Here is a 23301-nt window from a genome sequence, read left to right as displayed (position 1 = left end):
TTGGAGGCTGGGCTGCAATGGACCCCTGGTTTTCTCTCTCTTCCCTGCTTTGTGCCAGGGTGCGACGGGTCTGACAGGGTTGGCGATGGTGGCACCGTGGCCCCTGGCTGCAGGCGTCATCTCCTCTCCTTCAACCCAGCAGCAGCCCCCAGCCTCACTCACTGCAGCCCACCTCAGGGCTTCTCCGGACAGCGGGCACCTCCGCAAAGCCTCCAGTAGGGGGGGGGGTTGCAAGGGAGTTGTAGGGGATCTGAGGGGCCCGGGTGTTTGGGGGAGAGAGGAGGAAGCTGCTTGCCAGGGAGATTCGTGCGCGAGCCCCGGGCTGCGGAGGGGAGCGGGGTCTGGGGCAGGGCCAGGCTGCAGAGAGCAGCCAGGGGGCGGCGGATCCCAAGCAGCTGGGAGCACCGAGGGCCGCGAGCTCTGTCCCGCGGAAAGGGCGCGGGCGGCTGTCCGCAAGGCGGGGCCGGCCCGAGCGCTGGGCGGGGCCGGGCTCCAAGCTCCCGGCAGCCCAGCTGTCCCGCCAGAGCGGGCTGGAGGGGAGCCGCGGCTGCAGCATGGAGCGCGGCGCGGGGCACGGGGCGCCCGTCTTCGACCTGCCTAAGGTGAGCGAGCGGGTCAGCACGGCCGGGCCGGGCAGCGAGCTGCGGCTCTGAGCCGGGCGCCGGCTGCCTCCCCCGTGCTGGGTGCTCCTGGGTCCGAGCCGGGGGCTGCGTCCCTTCCGTGGGCGGGCGGCTCCGCGGTGGGGCAGCCCCCCGCACCCCGGCACGTGCCTGCCCCCCGGGGCAGTGGGGGGCCCTGCCTAGAGCCAGATTCGTGGCCACCACGCGAGCCGGGCCAGCCCCGAACCCCTGGGGCTGGTGGGCGGCGCGAGCCCACCTAGGTCTCCCGGGGACACGCGGGGGGACCCAGCTGTTCCTCTCCCGTCAGAGGCGCCTGCACCGCACGGGAAGGGCCATTGCCCGGAGCCGGGCTTGTATTTATCTTGAGTGGCTTTGCCAACCAGAATCTGTCGCCACCCATTTTGCTGGTAAGCGTTTGTGTTCTGCTGCTTCCACTCTCTGTTGCTCATCCTGCTGACTTATTATTTGTACTGCGGTTAGCAGCACCCACATTGGGCTAGGCGCTGTCTATGCACGCGGGAAGATGCTGTCCGGTTCTCGCCCTTAAGGGACTGTAGTAGGAAGCCTGGTCTGACAGCAGAACTGCAATACCTGTTGCTGCTGAGAGAGTCGCTGGCACAGCACTGACATCGTGTAACGGCAAGTGTTTGTAGTTTCCAACTACAGCTGCACCAGCTGTTGCTGCCTTTTGATAGCAGTGAGCAGGGGCGGCAGGTTTGTATAATTTTTGGTGGTGCCCAGAACAGGTCCAAGTCCGGCCCCTTGGCCTTGTAAGCCAATATACTGTATATTTTTAAAAATAATGTAAAAATGTGAGGGCTCTGGGGTGAGGCTGGTGATGAGGGCTTTGGGGTGTGAGAGGGGGCTCAGGGCTCTGGCCAGGGGTGCGGGCTCTGAGGTGGGACAGGGCTCAGGATGAGGAGTTTGGGGTGCAGACAGGCTGCCCCGGGGCAGGGGCTTGCGAGGAGGATTCCCCCAAGCCCTCTCCCTGCAGGCAGCAGCGAGCTCCAGGGGAGGGGCCCCCACTTCCCCCCTGCACCACACTCACCTCGCACCACTGTCACTGCACATGCTCCTAGGGCCCCTCTCAGGTACACGAAGCCCCTTCGCCTCCCCTGTGGTGGGTGCCCAGGGGGCTGCCATCCCATGTGCGCCTCCTCCCCTGCTGCTGCCCCTCACTGTAGCCTCACTGGGGGTGGGACTTCCCCTTGTCCAGCATGGGGCAGCAGCGGTGACTGCGGACCGGAGGCCCCCTGTGCTGGTGAAGGGTCCTGCTGGAAAATGAAAGGGTCTGAGCGGGAAGGGCAGGCTCAGGGTCAGCCTGCCCTGGCAGTAGTGCATGGGGGTCACTAGGACCCTGCGGCGGCTGTTGATGCCAGGAGGCAGCATGGAGCTGCAGGGGAGAGACTCTGCTCCAGGGCCCTGGGGAGGTGCACAGGGGTATTAAGTAGGGACCGGGGGACATTCGGGGGAGGCGCGTGGGGACGTCAAACGGGGCCGGGGGAGAGATCTGGCCCTGAACATTGGTGGAGCTGGGCCCCTGGGCCCTGAATATTGCTGGAGCCCGGGCATCACGGGCCCATACAACTCACCACCCCGAGTGATGATTGTGGGTAGCCAATGTTTAGGAAAATAAGCAACATATAAAAAGATTGTTAATGCAAAAATAATTTAAACTAAGCACCAAGCATTAAATGAGCTAGAGATTGATGGAATCCTTTCACAACAGTCACCAGCAAATATATCCCAGCAGGACTGTCAGTATATAGAGTTGATAACAGTACAAGTAGTGAAGTGAAAAGTATCTAGCAGCACAAGAAAGCCTATAAAGAAAATGGTGTAAGGGATAAGATGTTGAAGTTTAGCTCATGGTCTGTTATATCCATGCATCCTGTCGTCTCCCCACCATCCAAGACTGGAGGGCAAAGGATGTTTTTTCAAAAAGAAAAGGAGTACTTGTGGCACCTTAGAGACTAATCAGTTTATTTGAGCATGAGCTTTCGTGAGCTACAGCTCACTTCATCGGATGCATACCGTGGAAACTGCAGTAGACATTATATACACACAGAGACCATGAAACAATACCCCATCCCACCCCACTGTCCTGCTGGTAATAGCTTATCTAAAGTGATCATCAAGTTGGGCCATTTCCAGCACAAATCCAGGTTTTCTCACCCTCCGCCCCCCCCCCCCCCCCAAACTCACTCTCCTGCTGGTAATAGCCCATCCAAAGTGACCACTCTCTTCACAATGTTTTTTCAGACTCACTCCAGACAACTAAAAATCACAAAATATTGATTGTAAATTTTGCTATTTTAGAACTAATTTCCATATTGAAAAAAGGTCTAACACTGAGATTTAAACTTTCTGTTAATGTGAGCAAGCAGGAAAAGCAGGCAAGAGAGATGACCTTCTAGGAATGACCTGGAAGATTCTTTGTTGACTACCCAAGCTTACGATATACCCATTAAGCCTCCTAGTGAAATCAGTGCTGGAAAAAGGGGTCAAATTTATGGTCATGGAGTGTAAGGGACTGCGGAAGACTCTGTGATGGCCTAGCTAGGGAAGAACGCTTTCTCGTGCAGATGGTTACTATCGGTCAGTGTTGGACATGAGGAACCGGTCGAAACCGGTCCACAACCGGCCCCTTGCCAGTAAAGGAGCACAACCCTGTAGTAATTATACATGAGCTGATAATGTTAAGTGTATATTAATTCCTGCTACCCGCCCCTTCATTGGACTCCGTCCCAGGCATTGCTCTAGACCAGACCTAGACCTAGACCAGAACATGGAGTATGAAGTCCTGTTTATTGGCAGACCAGGGGCACAGCATGGGAAGCAGCAGTGAAAGATTCCTCCAAGCTATCCTGCTATTGTAGCTCAATGCTGACCTGGAATTCCCCCATTAGGATCAGAGGAGAGTTCAGTCTACATGATGCATGTGGTCCTTTGCCTCCTGGTTGCTACTGCCAACAAAGGGGGAAACTAGTGGTAGTATTTTTGGGTGGATACCTGTCTGCTTTGATCTGGATGGAGGCCACAAAATTACTGTTAGATGATCCCTTTCAGTCACTATCAGTATGAGTTCCATCAGAGCCATTGATCTGTAGGTGAAATGCTGTGTATATTCTCAATTCCCTGAGTCATCCAGCCTCCCATCACCTTTATAACCACCATTTAAAACAAAGGATATTTGAGAATGTTCTGCTTGCAGCACATTGAAAGAATAATTTACACTCTGTGTTAGATGAACATAGACCAAAAAGTTTTCTTGGTCTTATTGAATTTAGATAAATACATCCTTTGTGTAATGTGCAGTATGTTTGACATTAAATTGTTCAGAAATAAGCATAGGGTCTAAGCTGGTCTCAGTGTGTCTCATTTAATGAAAAATAAAGGTCACGACACATACCATTTTCCTTAATAGCTTATTATTTAAAACTTAGGCTTTCTGGAGAACCTCTAGTGGCTAAGTAGTCCATTGTTAGAAAAAATCAAACTCGGAGCTTACATTTTTTACATATATATATATATATATATATATATATATAAAGCTTCAGTGACTGTGTGCTGATAATCACATGTTGATAGGATTCTGGCATATGTACTAAGGATGCTCTGGCTTTGGGTTATAGAGTGATTTTTGTTCTCTTAGAACCTTCATTGTTGTAACAGGCTTTCTCTTTCAGATTTTTTTTTATTTTTGGGGGTATGTTTTGTTCAGTTCTTTGCTGGTGACAATTTCTGTCTGCCCAAAGACATCACACAGATCACAGCTGTAAAATGTACTCTGATATTTCACTTAGCCATTTGCAGTACAAATACATCTGAAGCAAGGTCATAGGTTACACTTTATGTACACAAATCATGGTGTTCATTGTGTTTATACTTGGACAGAAAACATAAAGAAGGAGAGAGGGAAGAATAGAAAATAGATGCTTAGTTTCATATCCTTGGTCTCTTGCAGAGAACATCACCAAAGAAGCCACCTCTTGGCTAGCTTCTGATCTCAGTTACTGTGGTACAAAATCTGGCATAAATGATATCAGAATCTGGCTCTCTTTTTGAATCTTTGACTCGCTTCAATCTTTGGTTTACTTTGGTTGCTGCTGGTAGGACAGAATTCAGCTTTCAATAGGCACTTCATCCAAATGGGTGGCAGCTAATTCTCAATCTGTGGTTAGTTATCCTCAACTGAAAGGGGGAAGAAAGAGAGTGGATGTGAGACATCACATTGTTGAGCCATCTTCCTGGTTTTTCTGCAGGGTGAGAGGTTAAGTAAAAGATAAACATCTGCACAGCTCATTAAAATTTCAAACATCTGAAAATGCCTCTATTCTTTCAGTTCCTCAGAAGTCAGAAATCACAGAAATGTAGGACTGGAAGGGAGCTCAAGAGGTCTAGTCCAGTCCCTTACCCTGAGGCAGGACCGAGTATACGCACCCATTGCAGAGGTTTATCAACATGTTCTTAAAAACCACCAGTAATGGCGATTCAACAACCTCCCTTGGAAGCCTATTCCAGTATTTAATTATCCGTATAGTTAGAAAGCTTTTCCTAATATCTACCCTAAATCTCCCTTGGTTCAGGTTAAACTGATTACTTCTTGTCCTACTTTCAGAGGACATGGAGGACAATGGATCACTGATCTCTTTATAACGGCCCTTAACAGGTTTGAAGACTTATCAGGTGTGTCTCCCCCCCCCCCCCCTTCTTCTTTTCTCAAGACTAAACATGCCCAGTTTTTTTAACCTTTCCTCATAAGTCAGGCTTTCTAAATCTTTTGTCATTTTTGTTGCTCTCCTGTCGACGCTCTCCGATTTGTCCATGTCTTTCTTAAAATTGGTGTCCAAAACTGGACACGCTACTCAACTGAGGCCTCACCAGTGCCGAATAGAGCGGGCCAATTATCTCCGATATTTTACATGCGACACTCCTGGTAATACACCCCAGAATTCTATTAGCCGTTTTTGCAACTGCATCACATATCTCCTATTCAATTTGCGATCCATTATAATCTCCAGATCCTTTTCAGCACTTGGTCAGTTGTTATTCTCCATTTGATTTTTTCCTCCCTAAGTGTGGTGCTTTGCGCTTGCCTTTATCGAATTTCATCTTTTTGATTTCAGATCAGTTCTCCAATTTTTCAAGGTCATTTTGAATTCGAAACCTGCCTTCCAGTTTCCTAGCAACCCCTGCCATCTTGGTGTCATCTGCAAATTTTATAAGGCTACTCTTCACTCTGTTATCCAAGTCATTAATAAAAGTGTTGAATAGTACCAGACTTAATACAGACCCCTGCAGGAACTACTTTTTGAGTACTGTTTTTCAATCAGTTGTGCACCCATATTATAGTAATTTCATCTAGACCACATTTCCCTAGTTTGTTGATGAGAGTAACATGTGGAACTATATCAAAAGCCTCACTAAAATCAAGATCTATCACATCTGCTGCTTCCTCCCATCCACTAGGCCTGTAATCCTGTGAAAGAAGGTGTCAAGGTTCCTTCCCCACTCTGAACTCGAGTACAGATGTGGGGACCTGCATGAAAGACCCCCTAAGCTTATTCTTACCAGCTTAGGTTAAACGCTGCCACCACCAAAGTGTTACACAAAGAACAGGGGAAGTGCCCACTTGGAAACATCTCCCCCCCCAAAAAAAAATACCCCCCCAAGCATTACACCCCCTTTCCTGGGGAAGGTTTGATAAAAATCCTCACCAATTTGCATAGGTGAACACAGACCCAAACCCTTGGATCTTAAGAACAATGAGAAGCAATCAGATTCTTAAAAGAAGAATTTTAATTAAAGAAAAAGTAAAAGAAACACCTCTGTAAAATCAGGATGGAAAATACCTTACAGGGTAATCAGATTCAAAACATAGAGAATCCCTCTAGGCAAAACCTTAAGTTACAAAAAGGTACAAAAACAGGAATATACATTCCATTCAGCACAACTTATTTTATCAGCCATTTAAACAAAACAGAATCTAATGCATATCTAGCTAGATTACTTACTGACTTTTTACAGGAGTTCTGACCTGCATTCCTGCTCTGGTCCCGGCAAAAGCATCACACAGACAGAGAGAACCCTTTGTCTGCCCCACCCCACCCCCTCCAGCTTTGAAAGTATCTTGTCTCCTCATTGGTCATTTTGGTCAGGTGCCAGCGAGGTTATCTTAGCTTCTTAATCCTTTACAAGTGAAAGGAGTTTTCCTCTGGCCAGGAGGGATTTAAAGGTGTTTACCCTTCCCTTTATATTTATGACAGAAGGAAATTAGTTTGGTCTGGCATGATTTGTTTTTGATGGTGGTCATTATTTATCATCCCATTATGCTCTAGATGCTTGTAAGGTTCATGTTCTTTCATTCTGAGTTTTTTCTCCTCTGAGCTTGAGCTGACATCAGAAAAATACAGCTACTTAGAAAAGTCTGTACACAGGTATTCTTACGCATGTTTTATTCCAGTAATGTGTGTGCCATCTCCGGTGGGAGATGCCTCTTTACAGTTATGCCATCAAACCCCAGCCATCCTTAGACGTTAGACACCAAATCCTACTTGGAGTTACAATGATGGAACTCCAGAGAATCAGTACATTTCGTCAGTGCCATTAAGAGCAGAAATTGACCCACAGTGATTACTTTAATTTTTTGCCATCTGAAGCATAAATGACTGCTTCTCTCATTTATGCATCTCACTGACTGTTAAAATAGTGGAGTAGCAGGAGCCAGTAAAGACAAGATATGATCCAGGGGAAAAAAATGCTGTGTAATTTGGAATCTGATAGGTAGCCAAGTCATGCTTTGCATAACTTTTCCAGATCCTGAATCCGTTAGTGAACCCAGATTGCCTCTTCTCAGTTGTAGCACCGTTTGGTGCCAAGAACTATCATCTTATTTCATAGAGACATTCACTGATCGCTTGACTGGCTTCATGGGCCACCAAGAACAAGCTAAGCACAGGTCAGGACCAGAAACGTAATGCCCTTTTTCCAGGAATTCAGCCTGTTCACGTAAGACATCATAAGAAGCATAGAAAGCACCTGTGACTCTGACCCCTTCTCTTTCTGGATTCTAAAAGAGTACAGAACATCTGAGACTCCTCTGAGCAGATATGGTCAACCCCTGTTTTGACAAGAAGGATCTGTCACTCGCTCTGAAACATGCAATAGACAATACCGAAGAAACTATCTTTTGACATTGCGACTGTACTAACAACTGCTTGGATGTCTAACCTGTTTTTCCTAAGCAAGCTAATTGAGAAGCTAGAAAAAAGCAGTCTGTAAAACTAGTAGTCTTCTGGATTCCTCTGTCAGGCTACAGTCTAGAATGTGGTATGGATACAGCCCTTGTTGCTTTAGTGGATGACTTTCTCCTGTTACTCAGAGTCCTTGGGAGGGGACAGATACTACCTATAGTAGAAAATTAGAATTTCTGGCCCAGTGTCTTAGTAGAAACATGTCGTCCCTTGCTGTCAACCTTATGAGCAGCATAAGTACTCTGACAAGGACCTCATTTCATGAGTTGTCTCTAATTAGCGTCAAGGTGCCTGCTTTTCATCATAGCTCTTATAACTTCCCTGAGACATAAGGCGTGACTAGTTCCTAATTGACAGCATGCATCTGAACCAGCCGAGCAAGGTGCTTCTGAGAGCAGGAATCTCTGCACTTTCAGTACTTTGTCCATTCAAAAGAACAGCGGTAGCAGACAGAACAGTGGGATGAGAACACAGGCCGGCGTGCGACATGCATATGCTGTCCAACAGACTGTGTAGCATTGCTGTTGAGTTATCAAACCCTAATAAATCCCAGGAACTTCTAATGTCGGGCAGGTGTTACTCCGAACCCTCCAAGGTTCAATGTGTGTGATGGGCCTTTTTTTAATGGTGACAAACGCCCAACATGAAGTAACAGAGGAGAGATGAGAAAGCAATATGTGGCATCTGTCTAATCAACAGCATTTTCTGTAACCTTGCTGTAAAGATCTCACATTTCTAATACCGATGATTTACATTAAAAGCCCCTAACAGGAAGCTTTCTTCTAGAGACTACATCTAGATGCCATTTCCACAACCATTTCACCACTGTCTTAGTATTAGGGAGTTTTGGATGAGCTTCCATTTATAAATAGTAGTATCCAAACAAGATGACTGTTTTCTCCCTGTATGTGTGTGTGATATGCTAAAGAGTGGAATTGCTTTTTGGGAATGGAATTGACAGTTTAATGCTAGATATTGCACATGCTCAGTCACTGCCCAGGAAGCAACAGGCTGCAAGCTGGATGGGTATTTTCTATGACAGATTTTTGTGACTTCCCAGAATTTTCTCATTTGCTGAAAGCCTTTTGACATAGGGACAAAGTACAGTTTACTGGGAAAAAAACAAGAATGGGTGGATGATGCTATCATGCAGTGTCAAAGTTTGATTTCGCTTTTCAGATCACTACCTTGGCTTCAGACAGTGGATATTCACGTGTACAGGTCATCCTTCCTCCTACCACATGCTGAGTTTTGACCTTTCTTAATTTTTTCTACTTGAAGTTTTCAAAGTTATTCAATAACTGAATGAGTCAATGGATACAGCATGCAATGACTGTAGTGTCCAGTTATTGTTCATGTTAATATATGGTGGTTTAGAAAATGCTGATGATGTGCTGATACATACACCTGAGCAAAGTGACTGATGATTAAAGGCCTTTTTAATTATTAAACAGTCATTGACTGGGTTATCCATTAATACCCGCTTCAATTGATCAGCATAATGGGTAGAGTTGTGTGCTCATTAATATAAATTATTTGGATCCTTAGGTTTTGATCAAATCAACCACTGATTGAATTTAGGAAACCCTGAAAGTCAAATTGTTAGGGGAAAGGTTGACAGTGCCTCATTCCCATTTCATTTACACAGTTAGTAAAAATCAGTATTAGAGTAATAGATCTTAAGGCTAGAAGGGACCACTAGATCATTTACTCCAGCCTCCTTCATAGATATCACAGGCCACCAACACCACCCAGCACCTGCACACCAAACCCAACAACCAACGTTAGATCAAAGCATTGTAGCCCGGAAGAGAGACTACTATTATGTGCCACAGGCATGGGTGGCAGGTGAACCCCACTTTGGGGAGGCTAGCCTGCCAGCCCTGCCCCTTCCACCCAAGGCCTTGCACACTGGAGCCCCAAAACCCCCATCCCACCCCATAAAAGGAGAAGCCCTGACTCTGAGGGGGCCCCCATGACTGGAGGAGCCACGGCCGACCTGCCTGACCCAGCCACATTGGGCTAAGCTGCCACCCCCCCCCGCCATCTCCCCTCCAGCCACCGGGCACCCCCTGCCAGAGTCAGGCCTGCCCTAGCTCCAGGCCAAGCTGCTGGTCTCCCTGAGCACTGGGCTGAGCTGCTGGCCCCCAAGTGCCTGCCGGGCTGAGCTGCTCCCACGTGCCCCCCAGAGTTGGGCCAAGGCCAAGTTGCTGGCCCCTTAATGCCAGCTCCTTGGGTCCCTGAAGTGCACCCCAGCCAAGCTGCTGACCCCAGCACCTGGCTGAGCCTCCTCAGTCTGCCAGCTCTTCACATCCCTCCTCGCTCCCCTGTCTGGAGGACGAGGGACATGGTGAGCGGTGGGGACCTGTGTGGGGGTGGGGTGTAGAGTGGAGGAGGCGGTGGGGGTCTTGAGGAAGGGCCGCGGCCACCGCAGCCCAGGTGTCCAGCGGCGGCTCGGCGGCAGCCTTGCCTTCCCTGTTATACCTGCCACCCATGGCCACAGGCAGACAAGAGGAGGGGCTGAGGCCTCTGCAGTGGCAGGGAAATTAAGTGAGATATACCAAGATAATCCTGACAAGTGACCTGCACCCATATGATACAGAGGAAGGCAAAGCCCCGCACCACAGTCAGTGCCTGTTGGACGTGGGGGGGAAACTCCTTCCAGACTACACGTGGTGATCAGTTAAACCCTGAGCGTGTGAGCAAGATCCAAGCAGCTAAGCATCTCTGAGAGAGACTGCTTGGTGCCACCTCAAAGCCCTGGCCCACTCTGTCCAATGTCCCATTCCAGTTGTGGCCATCCTTGACGCTTCTAAGGAAGGAGATTTGAACCCCACCCACTACCCCAGAATACACTTGGAATCCTTTCCTGACCCCTGCAGCTGGCCAGCTGAAACCCTGGAGCATGAGCATTTAGCGATATAAACTGGAAGTGAGCCCCAGGGCTGTTAAGCCCTGCTTCCTACCATCACAAGCAATCCCGTCATACAGTCACACTCATAAATTTGTCCAGCTCTCTCTCAAAACTAATTAAGTTGTTTGCCCCCACCATTCCTATTGGGACATTGTTCCAGAACCTCATCCCTCTGATTAGAAACCATCCTCTACTTTCCAGCCTGACTTTGTTCATGGCCAGTTCTTATCCATTTGTTCTTGTGCCGACGCTATTCTTTAGCTTAAATAGCTCTTCACCCTCCCAGGTATTTACCCCCCTACATATTAACTTCCATGGACCTTTCCCTAACTTTGGTGTAAGTGAAAAGGAAAATCAGGCCTTAAAACAGAATGAGTAAACAGTAAACACTCTATATGTCACCTGGCTCAAAGGCTACTTTTCTGGGTCACCATATCTGATGGCCTTTTTTTAAAAGCCATCTGTGAATTTACTGATTATGTAAGTGAAGGGCAAACGGCCCTGTTGAGAGCCAGGTATGCTGGGTACCTGCACTTTCTGTGCACGCTTACCCCTCTTGACCTTCAGTATTGCCTCAGCTAGTCCAGTCTTGGATCTCTCTTCTCAACAAGGCTTGAATATTGTGACAGTTTGCAAAGTGGATTTTTGACATGGACCAACCAGCTGATCATCAACAAGCTCACTCTCTGTTAGGGCACAAATAGGATTTGAAGCCAGATCTCCAGAAGGGAAGCAAGTGCACATCATGTCCCATCTACCCAGCCATCTTTAAAGATGGCTTGAAGAACATGTTGCTGGTTGCAATACTGATGAAGACCCATGGACTGAGCAATAGGTCATCATTTGTCAAGCAGCCCTGAAAGAGTTAACACTCAAAGGAATTCAAGAGACGGCTTTATCTGATTTGGCCCACTGTGGAGTTAGTTTTATAAACCAACAAGCACAGTCATCCCTTCCATTGTCCTCTGCCAGTGCAGATGTAGCCTGCTTCTAGCCAAGGGAGGCTTAGCCTGTTTGGCAGTACTATGTGAGGGCACCAGCTGGAGGGGATCTTTCAGGGGGAACATTGCGCAACAGGCAAAACCCTGACCGAGAATTAGTTGATCTGCAGCACATTTATAACTTAGTCCAAACTGCAAGGCCTTACTAGTACTAAATCATTTTGTATATACTATAGCTGTTTCCTCTGTCCTGTCATGCAGGGCAATGTATTTGAGAGCATAGCCTCTTCCATCTCTCTCTGTTCTGGCCCCTCTAAGGGTATAATATAAATGTTCCTTAGTTCTCTGCTTGCTTTAGCTTATTTGCACTTCTCTGTGTAGAGATGTGGTTCAGTGAAAGCTGATTTATCTAAGTCCTAAGTTGTTGGAGAACTCATTGATCTAAAATAAGGTCATGTCCCTTGCATACGTTGATGATTTTCCCAAACATACCTAGTCTACTGAGGACCAGTGTGCCAGCCAGAATGACCATGGTTGATCGTGTCACACCAGGCATCGTGTAGCAAAGTTCTCAGATCTGGCTCAATCCTGTGAATCCACCAATCTCTGGAGTGGCCCTGCAGGTGGTGCCAGGTGGGGTCAGTGTGCACCCCTTTGCCCTTCAATGGAAAGTTTGAAGTAGTACCTGATAAGGGCCCCGCTCAGAGTAATGAGCGAGAGCCAACGATGGACCAATGGATGCGGGCCAAGTTCCCCAGCAGTGGTGAAGCTGGATGAGGCATCACTGGATGTTTGGACTGCATAGGGTAGAAGAAGAGCTAGATCTTTGTAACGGTCATCCCCGTCCTCAAGAACCAATAGCACCTGGCAGAAGAGTTTCTGGGAAAGGGAATGGTGTTCCCCAGTCCCAAGGAGGCAGAGTGAAACAAAGAGTCGATCAGCCATGATAAACAACGCAAAAAGTTCTGTGCTTATCCAGTTCCCTACTTGTCCATTTCATTTGGATAGACAAGGCTTTTGTCAGATTTTGCTAGTTCCTTGTAGCCCAGGGAATCTGAGGATGCTGGGCATTTTCCTTGCAAGCTGCACGCTACTTTGCTCAGATGCCCCTCACCCAACTTTATTATCCCTGTTTTATTGCAAGCTATTTGAGGGGGAGAGAACCCTCTCCCGGAGACATGGAGTGGAACCTTGTTACTTTCCTGCTGCAGTTTACCAGTGTCTTGTTTACAATAGCAACAGAGGGTAGAGGCAGGTGGCCCACAATTTAAAGGAAGCTACTTAATGTTGCTGTCACTTGTGGGTCGCTTTTGCAGGAAATGTTTGAGATGAGCTAGGAACTTGTAGATGCACGTTGCTAGGATTTTGTACATGGCACAATGTGGAATAAAGATGCATAGTGAGCCTCAAGCCTGTAATTCCATCAAAGGGTTGTGTGGCCACCAAAACCCCCAAGGAGTGACACCTCTGTGAAGACTCAATAATTGAATGGAATTGGAGCCCAATAATTCAAAACTTGCCAGGTTTTTACATTTCAGCCTTGCAGGGGGTGCCTGGGCTCAGGGCTTCAGCCCTGCAGCTCTGTTCCCGGCTTCTGCCCCGCAGGGGGTGCCAGGGCTCCCCATGGCTCTGTTCCCCATTTCAGCAGGGCAGCGGGCCCTGGGGTTTTTACATTTCTGAGGAGGATGGATCACTGCCCCCCAAAATGGACCCGGCTGAGGGGTCCTGTTCTCTGTACCTACAAGCTCTGTTTTAGACCATGTTCGTGTCATCTAATAAACCTCTGTTTTCCTGGCTGGCTAAGAGTCACGTCTGACTGCGAAGTTGGGGTGCAGGACCCTCTGGCTTCCCCAGGACCCCGCCTGGGCGAACTCGCTGTGGGAAGCGCACGGAGGGGCAGAGGATGCTGAATCCTCGAAGGTCAGACCCAGGAAGGTGGAAGCTGTGTGAGCTTTTTGCCCTGCAGACAGTCTGCTCACAGATAGGAGACTTCACCAGAGTCTTGCCTGGCTTCGTAGGGAGCAGTCCCAAAGCATCGCCCGGGGGACTCCGTGACAGGGGGTACATCAACTCATCTAGATATTTGCTTAGTTTTTCACAGGCTACATAAAAAGCACTGGCAAAGTCAGTACAAAATAAAATTTCATACAGAGAATGACTTGTTTATACCACTCTCTATACACTGTACACTGAAATGTAAGTACAATATTTATATTCCATTTGATTTATTTTGTAATTATGTGGTAAAAATGAGAGTCAGCAATTTTTCAGTATTAGTGTGCTGTGACACTTATATTTTTATATCTGATTTTGTAAGCAAGTAGTTTTTTAAGTGAGGTGAAACTTGAGGGTACACAAGACCAATCCAACTCCTGAAAGGGGTACAGTGGTCTGGAACGGATGAGGGCTACTGGTTTAAGAGATTATGAATATCAAGATGGAGCAGGATAGAAGCAAATGTCGCTCCCCCGCCCCTACTTATTGGGGGACCAAATATGAGTAGGACAACTTCCTGAGCAGTGTAAACATTCCTGGAAACAGAGTTTGCTTGTAAAGGAATGTTAAAAATGTGACCTCCAGGAAGAACAGTGAATCCAATTCTGTCAATTTTCAGACATTCAATAAATAACTTACACTTATCAAGTATCTTTTCTATATTCTGTAGCTTTCTATGTTCTCTCTCTTAGCTCCCATCTTGTGACTCCACCACACTGGTTGTATTTGTAGCGTCTTCTGATCCAGAGATTACTTTCACAGTTATATGAATGTGTCATTGTTCTTTGTCTTTTTTTATTTATTTATTTATTTATTTATTTATTTAATTTACTCATTTTTATTACAGGTAGAACTTCATGTCCACCTGGATGGAGCCATAAAGCCAGAAACAATATTATACTTTGGCAAGTGAGTTGTTTAAAAATAACAATTTGCTTCAGTGTGTTTAGCTGGGTGCTTTGATTTTTAAAGATTTCCTGAACAGAGACGCCTCCATGTAAAAAGGAAAGCTCCTAGAATTTGGCCCTGTCCTTGCTGATTAGGCCCGTGTTAGCTAGAATTATGTTTCTTAGAGACTAACCAATTTATTTGAGCATGAGCTTTCTTGAGCTACAGCTCACTTCATCAGATGAAAGCTCATGCTCAAATAAATTGGTTAGTCTCTAAGGTGCCACAAGTACTCCTTTTCTTTTTGCGAATACAGACTAACACGGCTGTTCCTCTGAAACCTAGAATTATGTTTATACATCCTTTCCATTAGCAAGATTCTAGCTGACAAAGACAAGGATTTTTTGTTTACTAAGCCCTGCCAACAGTCTATCCTATAGATCACTGTATATCCCCACCCCTGATTCTGACATCCCAATTCTCAGACAAAAAGTTCTCTGTCCATGCCCGTCAGGGAAACTCTGCTTGAAATGTGCAAACAACAAATGGCTGTCACTAGCATGTCCTAGTCGCAGTGTAGACCAGTGCTGTGACTGAGTGCACGATGCACAGAGCTGACCACTTTCTAATAGTGTGGTAGGGAACCTGGACTGAATTGGTGTCAGATATGTAACCAAACAGTGACCTAGTGCCCCTCTCCTTATGCTCACAAGCCACAGAGCTATAGACAACAACATGAGCAGGTTAGATGAGGAAACAGATTTTGTGGTCAGGCTTCCAAACAAATTTAGAAAGAATGAGTTATTAGCCCATTTCTAAATATATCCGTTAAACAGCACAGTGTTCTGTCACATTAATAACTGTAAGAGTTCTGCAAAGTGCAAACAACCTTAGTGCACCAGCATTGCCACTGCCAGTTCCGGGTCTGCAGAAAGCAATTGGCTGGGTCAGTTGTACTTGCCACACTATTAATGCTAGTATTTGTGTTTTCAACAGAGGTTTTCTCTCTCAGCACTCAGTGTAAATTTTCTGTTTAATCCTGCCTTGCCATCTCAAAACCAGGCAGATGGTATAATTCAGGCTGTGTGGATAACCAGATATTTGGTTCAGGGGCACGTCTGGAAAAAAAATTGTTTTTTTGGTTGACCTGAAATGAAAATGTGCTGAAATTTTTGCCAACCTGAAATGTTGGAAAAAATGGTTTGTCATGTCAACCATAATATTTGGTTTTGATTTTGAAATTTTTAAACTTCTTAAAATCGAGGGACATTCCAAAATGAAGAAAAGTTGAAACTTTTATTCCCAGCATGCCAAATTCAAACCAAATCTATGGGGTTGGAGTTTTTTTTGGCTTTTTGGAGGAGGGAAAAATTGGTTTTGCAGAAAAACAATTGTCTCATTCTAGTTGTAACACATTGCCAGGGAAAGTCTTCAGTGCTATGGCTTCATTGCTGGCTTAAGCAAGAAGGAGCAGATGTGCTGTCGGGGAGGCAAACTCTGGTTAATTGACGTATACACTTGATGAGTGGCTAGATAAATAATTAACAACTTCAGGACCTGGCTCTATAATTTTAAACAAGATAAACATGAATCTTCTTCCAGGAGTGAACGTTTATTTAAATGTAAAGGACATTGGCAAACAATGCCAGATTTCTTAAGTATGGCAGAAACCCCTCTGATCAAGAACGTCATGATTAGGTTGAATCTAACAACCAGCCTTTGCAGGTTCTTTCCCATGTCCCAACAAATAACACTTCAACATAGTTGAGGAGGCTTTAGCCATGAAAGCAATTTCTGGTAAAAATGGAATAGAAGTGGCATGATCTAAGATGGATGGATTTGAGGATTTGATAAAATATTTTTGTATGGGAAAAAAATTACTTCTCAGTAATTGGTTAAGGTGCCTTCAGAACATACAATAGTTTCTGCGATGCAGCCAAGATAAATATTCAGAAGGTGCATCAAGAAAATCCTTCTCATTAATTGCTGGATGCCCCTTTGGTATGTTGTGTAAGAAATTCCCCTTGATTTCACCCATTTATACATATTGTAGGATCAAAGGAGTGGGTTAAAGATTTCAGTGTATGGATAGGTATCCTGTGCATGTGAGGGATTCATTGACACATCTGACTCTCTGGAGCTCTTCTACTTCCTTATAGCAATGTGGGTGATTGGGATTTATGGTTAGCTGGGGGATTCTCTTGACTCCTGTAGATTGGAGTGTCCATACTTCAACCACCAGAGGGAACTGTGCTGGCAACTTGGCAGGAGCTCAGGGCTGCCCCATGCTTGAATAAAACGGAGGTGACTGGAGCTATTTTCATGTCTACTATGAAGTTGGCACCTCCCAGCAGATAGTGCTCAGTTCAGGGTAGAGCAAAAATGCATGCTGGTTTTTGTGCAGGGACAGCATTTTGTGGGGGCAGTCTAGGAGTCTGCTTTGAAAATCTGGCCCCAAGCATAGAATGCTGCTTGTGATCATGACACGAAAACTGCTTGGTACAGCTCAAACAGCAAATAAATAAAGTTGCTGGGTGGTGATTGACTCAATTTGACTACATCCAAATAATGCAACGTTGTAGTGACACATGAGAGAGACTCTGCATTGGTGCTCTAAGTCTTGTGTTTGCAATCCCTGCGTAGACTCCCTGAAAGCACAGGTTTGAATTCTGTCAGGCTTGACTGCACTCATCCACCTTTTATGGTGCATATGTTGACTTCCACATCGTCTAGTGTGTCTAAGCCTTATACCTTTATATGTGTAGACGATCCCAAATTACCCTGCATCCAGCCCACTGTAATTAAGTGTACCATAGACAGAGAAAGGCCTGCAGGAAGGATTTGAATGAGGATAGGATAAGGGCCTGTTCACAGGCTCAGGAAGGCAGTGTTCAATGTAGGGCATGGCTTGGAGGTGTCAGTCATTTAAACTGGACAAATGATGTGTCATCAGAGTGGAAAGGGCAATGTGGAAAGAGTAATCCTTAACAGTAATGAATGATGTATGCTGAGTGCCAGGGTCTTAATCTGTGGTAACTGCCTTTGCCTTTGAACTCTGAATGTAGTGTAGATTTCCTACACCACAGAGCAATAAAACATGTGTGTACATTGAGCAGATGAGCAATATCAGTCATGCTATTTTCCTGCAGATAGGTTGTGTAGTTGGCTGTTGGAACTGGAGAAGGCCAAGGCCTTGGTATTGAGATCTGGAGCCTTTCCCCTCCAGCTCACAAGCTCAGAGACATCCCACTTTTGGTAGCAATGGAAGGACTTTCCTATCTGGATGCTCTTTGGTGGCTTCTCTGTGAAGGGGCTTGTGGGTGTCAGCTTTGGTTCACAGTGTAAAGATTTCCACGTCAGAGAAACGACATCACAATTGTTCGCAGCCTCAGCAGAAAGGTCAAGGATTCACTGGCTCTTGGAGACTAGTAATAGGCAACCCTGAGAAGGTTCCGTGGCTCAGTTCAGATAAAAGCAATCCAATGTTTGGCAGCTCTTGAGCCTATATAAATGGGGCTGGAAATTTCTTTCTTGAAATAATTTGTCATTTATGCTTCCAGGACTAGGAAGTACCAAGGCATCAGGAAAAGAGAGGTTCTGTTTGGCTCAGTTTCTTTGGATAGTTCTGGGTCTGTTGTTGTTGGTGATAGAGATCAGAGTCCTCTCTTATCTGGGTGGGGCTCCAGAGGCACATATGTGAGGTACCGTTTTTCTGTGCTGTATCTGTTCTGTGGAGAAATAGAAAAGTGAAATGTTTATCGATTTCCAGGAAAAGAGGAATTCCGCTCCCTGGTGACACTGTTGAAGACCTCTTGCAGCATGTCAGTTACACGGAGCCACTCACTCTCACCCAGTTTCTAGAAAAGTTTGCTCTCTACATGCCTGCCATTGCGTAAGTAACTTATTGCCTGGTAACCGCTGCAAGTTTCTTATCGGTCTCAGGCATCTGCAAGCTAGAATTGCCGATTTGGGGCTTGAATGGTCCTGAGAATGCTTGCTTGGGAGACTCTAAGCTACAAAATGTATTCATTTCCCTTTACTATGATAATGATGATTGATAACATCATGGTATTTTATTTGCTTATCTGAAAAAATCACTGGTTCCTGGGAAGTGGGGGAGTAGGCTTTTGCCCAGCTGGTTTAGAGATGATGCAGTCAGTCCTGGCACCATGCAGGGAGAGAAGCGAAATGACTCACTAGATAGGTCACTTCCAAGCCAAAGGACTCTTGCATTCTAATTTCTCTAAGTGTGTGATGAATTTTCATGTGCTGGTGAGACGGGAATGCCTCTTGGGAAGCATTCAGACCCTCAGCAGGTCCACTCTCCCCTATCTTGTTGATCAGCAGCCCATAAGTTGCTGAGAACTCATAAATCAGACTAATCCTGTTCTTTTCCTTACAGGGGGGACCGCGATGCTGTGAGAAGAATAGCCTATGAGTTTGTAGAAATGAAAGCAAAAGAAGGTGTCATCTATGTTGAGGTCAGGTACAGCCCTCACCTCCTAGCCAACTGCAAAGTTCATCCTGTTCCATGGGGCCAAGAAGAGTAAGTGAATCCATAAAGCGTAAGACTGTGCCAACAGAGCACGCTGAGATCTGCGCGAAAGCCACTGACCAGCAAATGGAGAACAGAGTTTTGCTCCCGGCAGACAATAAGGAGGATCTATAACTTGAGAGCCAGATTTTCATGGTTTTATATGCATAATTTTGTGCCTAATTTACATTTGCAATTACAGTAATTGTATAGGTATATAACTAATTGGACACACTTGCTGGTAATTACCCAGTGAGCAAGCACAATTTTGATAATTGTGCATAGAAATTAGTGTGTGCAGTTCTGCTCCTAAACAAAATGTAGAGGTGAATCCATACAGGTGCATTGGAAAGCACAGTTTAGGTTACATTAATATGCCTTAACAAAGATATACACTAGTAGCTGTTTCATCTGTGCTTTGGTAATTGCTCCTTCTCCTGTCTTCCCACTTCCTCAAAGGCTTAATAGCAGAGTGCTGTAGTGACGTCTCGATTATCTTTTTCCAGAACATGCTTCTGCATGCTAACTGTTGAGGGTTACAAGCAAAACTAAACTGCTGTTGTTGAAGTAGATGAACCAAGTAAATTTTGAGATGCCGTGTGTGTGTGTGTGTATATATATATATTTTTTTTTAATTGTTCTTTCACCACTTGGTGATCACTGAGTTCACTGGTTTCAGAGTAACAGCCGTGTTAGTCTGTATTCGCAAAAAGAAAAGGAGTACTTGTGGCACCTTAGAGACTAACCAATTTATTTGAGCATAAGCTTTCGTGAGCTACAGCTCACTTCATCGGCTGCATACTGTGGAAAGTATAGAAGATCTTTTTATACACACAAAGCATGAAAAAGTGGGTATTTACCACTACAAAAGGTTTTCTCTTCCCCCACCCCACTCTCCTGCTGCTAATAGCTTATCTAAAGTGATCACTCTCCTTACAATGTGTATATTAATCAAGGTGGGCCATTTCCAGCACAAATCCAGGGTTTAACAAGAACGTCGGGGGAGGGGGGGTAGGAAAAAACAAGGGGAAATAGGTTACCTTGCATAATGACTTAGCCACTCCCAGTCTCTATTCAAGCCTAAGTTAATTGTATCCAATTTGCAAATGAATTCCAATTCAGCAGTCTCTCCCTGGACTCTGGTTTTGAAGTTTTTCTGTTGTAATATCACAACTTTCATGTCTGTAATCGTGTGACCAGAGAGATTGAAGTGTTCTCCGACTGGTTTATGAATGTTATAATTCTTGACATCTGATTTGTGTCCATTTATTCTTTTACGTAGAGACTGTCCAGTTTGACCAATGTACATGGCAGAGGGGCATTGCTGGCACATGATGGCATATATCACATTGGTGGATGTGCAGGTGAACGAGCCTCTGATAGTGTGGCTGATGTTATTAGGCCCTGTGATGGTGTCCCCTGAATAGATATGCGGGCACAGTTGGCAACGGGCTTTGTTGCAAGGATAGGTTCCTGGGTTAGTGGTTCTGTTGTGTGGTATGTGGTTGCTGGTGAGTATTTGCTTCAGGTTGGGGGGCTGCCTGTAGGCAAGGACTGGCCTGTCTCCCAAGATTTGTGAGAGTGTTGGGTCATGCAAGGTAACATATTTCCCCTTGTTTTTTCCTACCCTCCCCCCCCAGATGTTCTTGTTAAACCCTGGATTTGTGCTGGAAATGGCCCACCTTGATTATCATACACATTGTAAGGAGAGTGATCACTTTAGATAAGCTTTTACCAGCAGGAGAGTAGGGTGGGCGGAGAGAAAACCTTTTGTAGTGGTAAACACCCATTTTTTCATGCTTTGTGTATATAAAAAGATCTTCTGTACTTTCCACAGTATGCATCCGATGAAGTGAGCTGTAGCTCACGAAAGCTTATGCTCAAATAAATGGGTTAGTCTCTAAGGTGCCACAAGTACTCCTTTTCTTACTGAGTTCACTGAAATTTGCAATGAATCTCCCCATCCGTACAAATCAGTGAGGTCCCATTGTTGTTTTCAGCTCAGGCAAGGAGAAGCCTAGCACGGACCTCAGTTAGTTAATGTATAATCCAATCCCTGTTTATATAGGACCAGAGGGGGGCAGCACACCTTTTATTTCTATCTGGAATGCAGTAATAGTCATGTATACGCTTTTCCTTCCCCCGCTCCCCCCCCCCCTCTAAAAATGTTGTTCTTTTGGTAACCGCTCCATCTGCTGCCCTCTCCTGAGGACAGCTTGCCCCAGGGGCATTGTCTTGTCTTTGTGTGGGGAAATAGCTATTAGATTTTTGGCTTAAGCTGCTCCCCCTTAAAGAAGTCACTAGAGTTCAGATACACATCCCCACCCCAACCCCCCATCCAAAATGTAACATTTTCTGCCAGCAAAGTTAGTGGGCTGAGCCTTTGGGAGCAGCCCTTGTAGCTCTCAGTTTGTCTTTCTATGTCATCTGTGCTCTTTAGAACAGCGTGTCACTAAGTAAACCAGCACTGAACTTTGCAAGGAGACTTCTGGGATTTCTCACAAAACATGGTTTGAGGCTTCTGCTGCTTTTTGTGTCACACCACTCACTGCTGCCAGGATAGTGCAAAGCTCTGCATCTTAATCAGACTTTCTGGCCAAAAAAAAGAAAAGGGAAAAAAAGCTCCTTTTCCCCAGCTAGCAAACTGGTTCATTTACTCAAAGAAATACGGTGCTCTGGCGCGGGGTTTTTGAAAGTGCATCTCTCAGACCAACATGTATCCCACGCAACCCTGCCGTGCCACCTCCCTCATCCTCCAAACAGATGTGGGTCACTGAGGACCTCAGTTACAAAGGAGGCTAGTGCTGCATATAGGTGCAAAGGGAGATTCACAGATGCACCTAAGGGAGTCAAAGGCCTAACCTGCTTAGATACTTTTGTAAATGCTACTAAGGACCTAAATACCTTTGTAAATCTGGCCCTGAAACTACAGTTCCTGGCAGACCGTGCTTCCTCTTGCTCTGAGGGGGTGCAGTGTACTCCTTTTTTTATATATAAATGTGGCCCTTAGCTTTCTGGCATTATGCCAGTGTGGTCACATTGGTTGGGCAGTGTTTGGATTCTCCTGTATTTTACAGCATACAGCAATAATACAGCCAGCTCAGTGATGTTACATTAGGGAAGCAGTTTCTCTTCCTCTGGGATTGCTGGGGTGTCGAACCTCACGAGCTTGCTAGCTAACTTCTAAGTTTTCTTCCCACAGGGGCGACCTCACTCCGGATGAAGTGGTTCACCTTGTTAATCAGGGATTACAGGATGGAGAAAGGCATTTCAACATCAAAGCCAGGTCTATTCTATGCTGCATGCGCCATATGCCAAGTAATGTATTACAGCTCACCTGCTGCTCTGCTCCCTCCTTTCCTGACCCTTTGAGGGGTGTGTGAAATGCCTTGAATTGCAATCCTTTGGGGGAAATGTTAGGGAAGCATCAGTTGCTCAGTTCTGGTTTGAATGTTGTCTCAGTGCCGTGGGAAAGTGATGGCTATTTCCCATGTAGGTGCTGGTGGAAGAGAGAGACGGAGGGAGGAGAAGACACTCTTCATACCCACTCAGTGATTTCCAGGTCTTTTCTCTCTGGGGGGGGCTAAATCTGACATCTCCCCAGTCTCAAGATTGAAAGGTACCAGCTCAGTTTTCCCTATTTCTGCAGAAAGCAGTTTCTAACCAGCTTAGAGTTGTGCTCAGGTTAGTCTAAGCTGCTTTATGGGGTAGGGTACATGCTCTGGCATATCAGATGAATAGCAACATCTCTTAGAGGTGCAAAATAGAGGTTAAGTGGAGTGTGTGTCATTCTTTTCCATTTCCTGCAGCTAGCTTTAAAATAAAAACCAAGATCTAGGTAGACTGACACAGGACAGCTCCAGCTGGGGTTCGAGGAGAAGTGGTCTGGTTCAGAGATTGTTCTTTATAACTGGGATTCAGGGCAGACAGGTTTCTTGTGAAGAGACTATTAGTTATGAATTGAAAGACCATGTATAATGTGTCTTCTTCTAATTCTGGTATTAAACAAACCAAACCCTCGAAATACAGTGCTTCAGTCCATACTAGAACCTCATTCAGTATTATTCCCTTCCATGATAAAGATGGGGAAACTTGAACTCCTAGTTGAGAATGAAACTAATTTCTGGACTCCGTTGGAGGGTGGCGTTGGAAA

General features: G+C 45.8%; 1 protein-coding gene across 1 annotated transcript in view; it reads left to right on the top strand.

Annotated features, from left to right (window-relative positions):
- The first annotated feature begins 483 nt into the window (after window positions 1-483).
- LOC142068276 (adenosine deaminase-like) overlaps window positions 484-23301 on the top strand; it is a 37449-nt gene continuing 14631 nt past the window's right edge. Inside the window, exons 1-5 of the mRNA XM_048819702.2 lie at window positions 484-602; window positions 14574-14635; window positions 18384-18506; window positions 19017-19160; window positions 22351-22466. Of these exons, the coding sequence (XP_048675659.1) occupies window positions 555-602; window positions 14574-14635; window positions 18384-18506; window positions 19017-19160; window positions 22351-22466 (493 nt within the window). The 5' untranslated portion in view covers window positions 484-554. The remainder of the gene's footprint in view (window positions 603-14573; window positions 14636-18383; window positions 18507-19016; window positions 19161-22350; window positions 22467-23301) is intronic.

This window comes from Caretta caretta, chromosome 13 (assembly GCF_965140235.1).
Source record: "Caretta caretta isolate rCarCar2 chromosome 13, rCarCar1.hap1, whole genome shotgun sequence".
NCBI lineage: Eukaryota > Metazoa > Chordata > Testudines > Cheloniidae > Caretta > Caretta caretta.
This window is presented reverse-complemented; position numbering and strand designations above follow the sequence as displayed.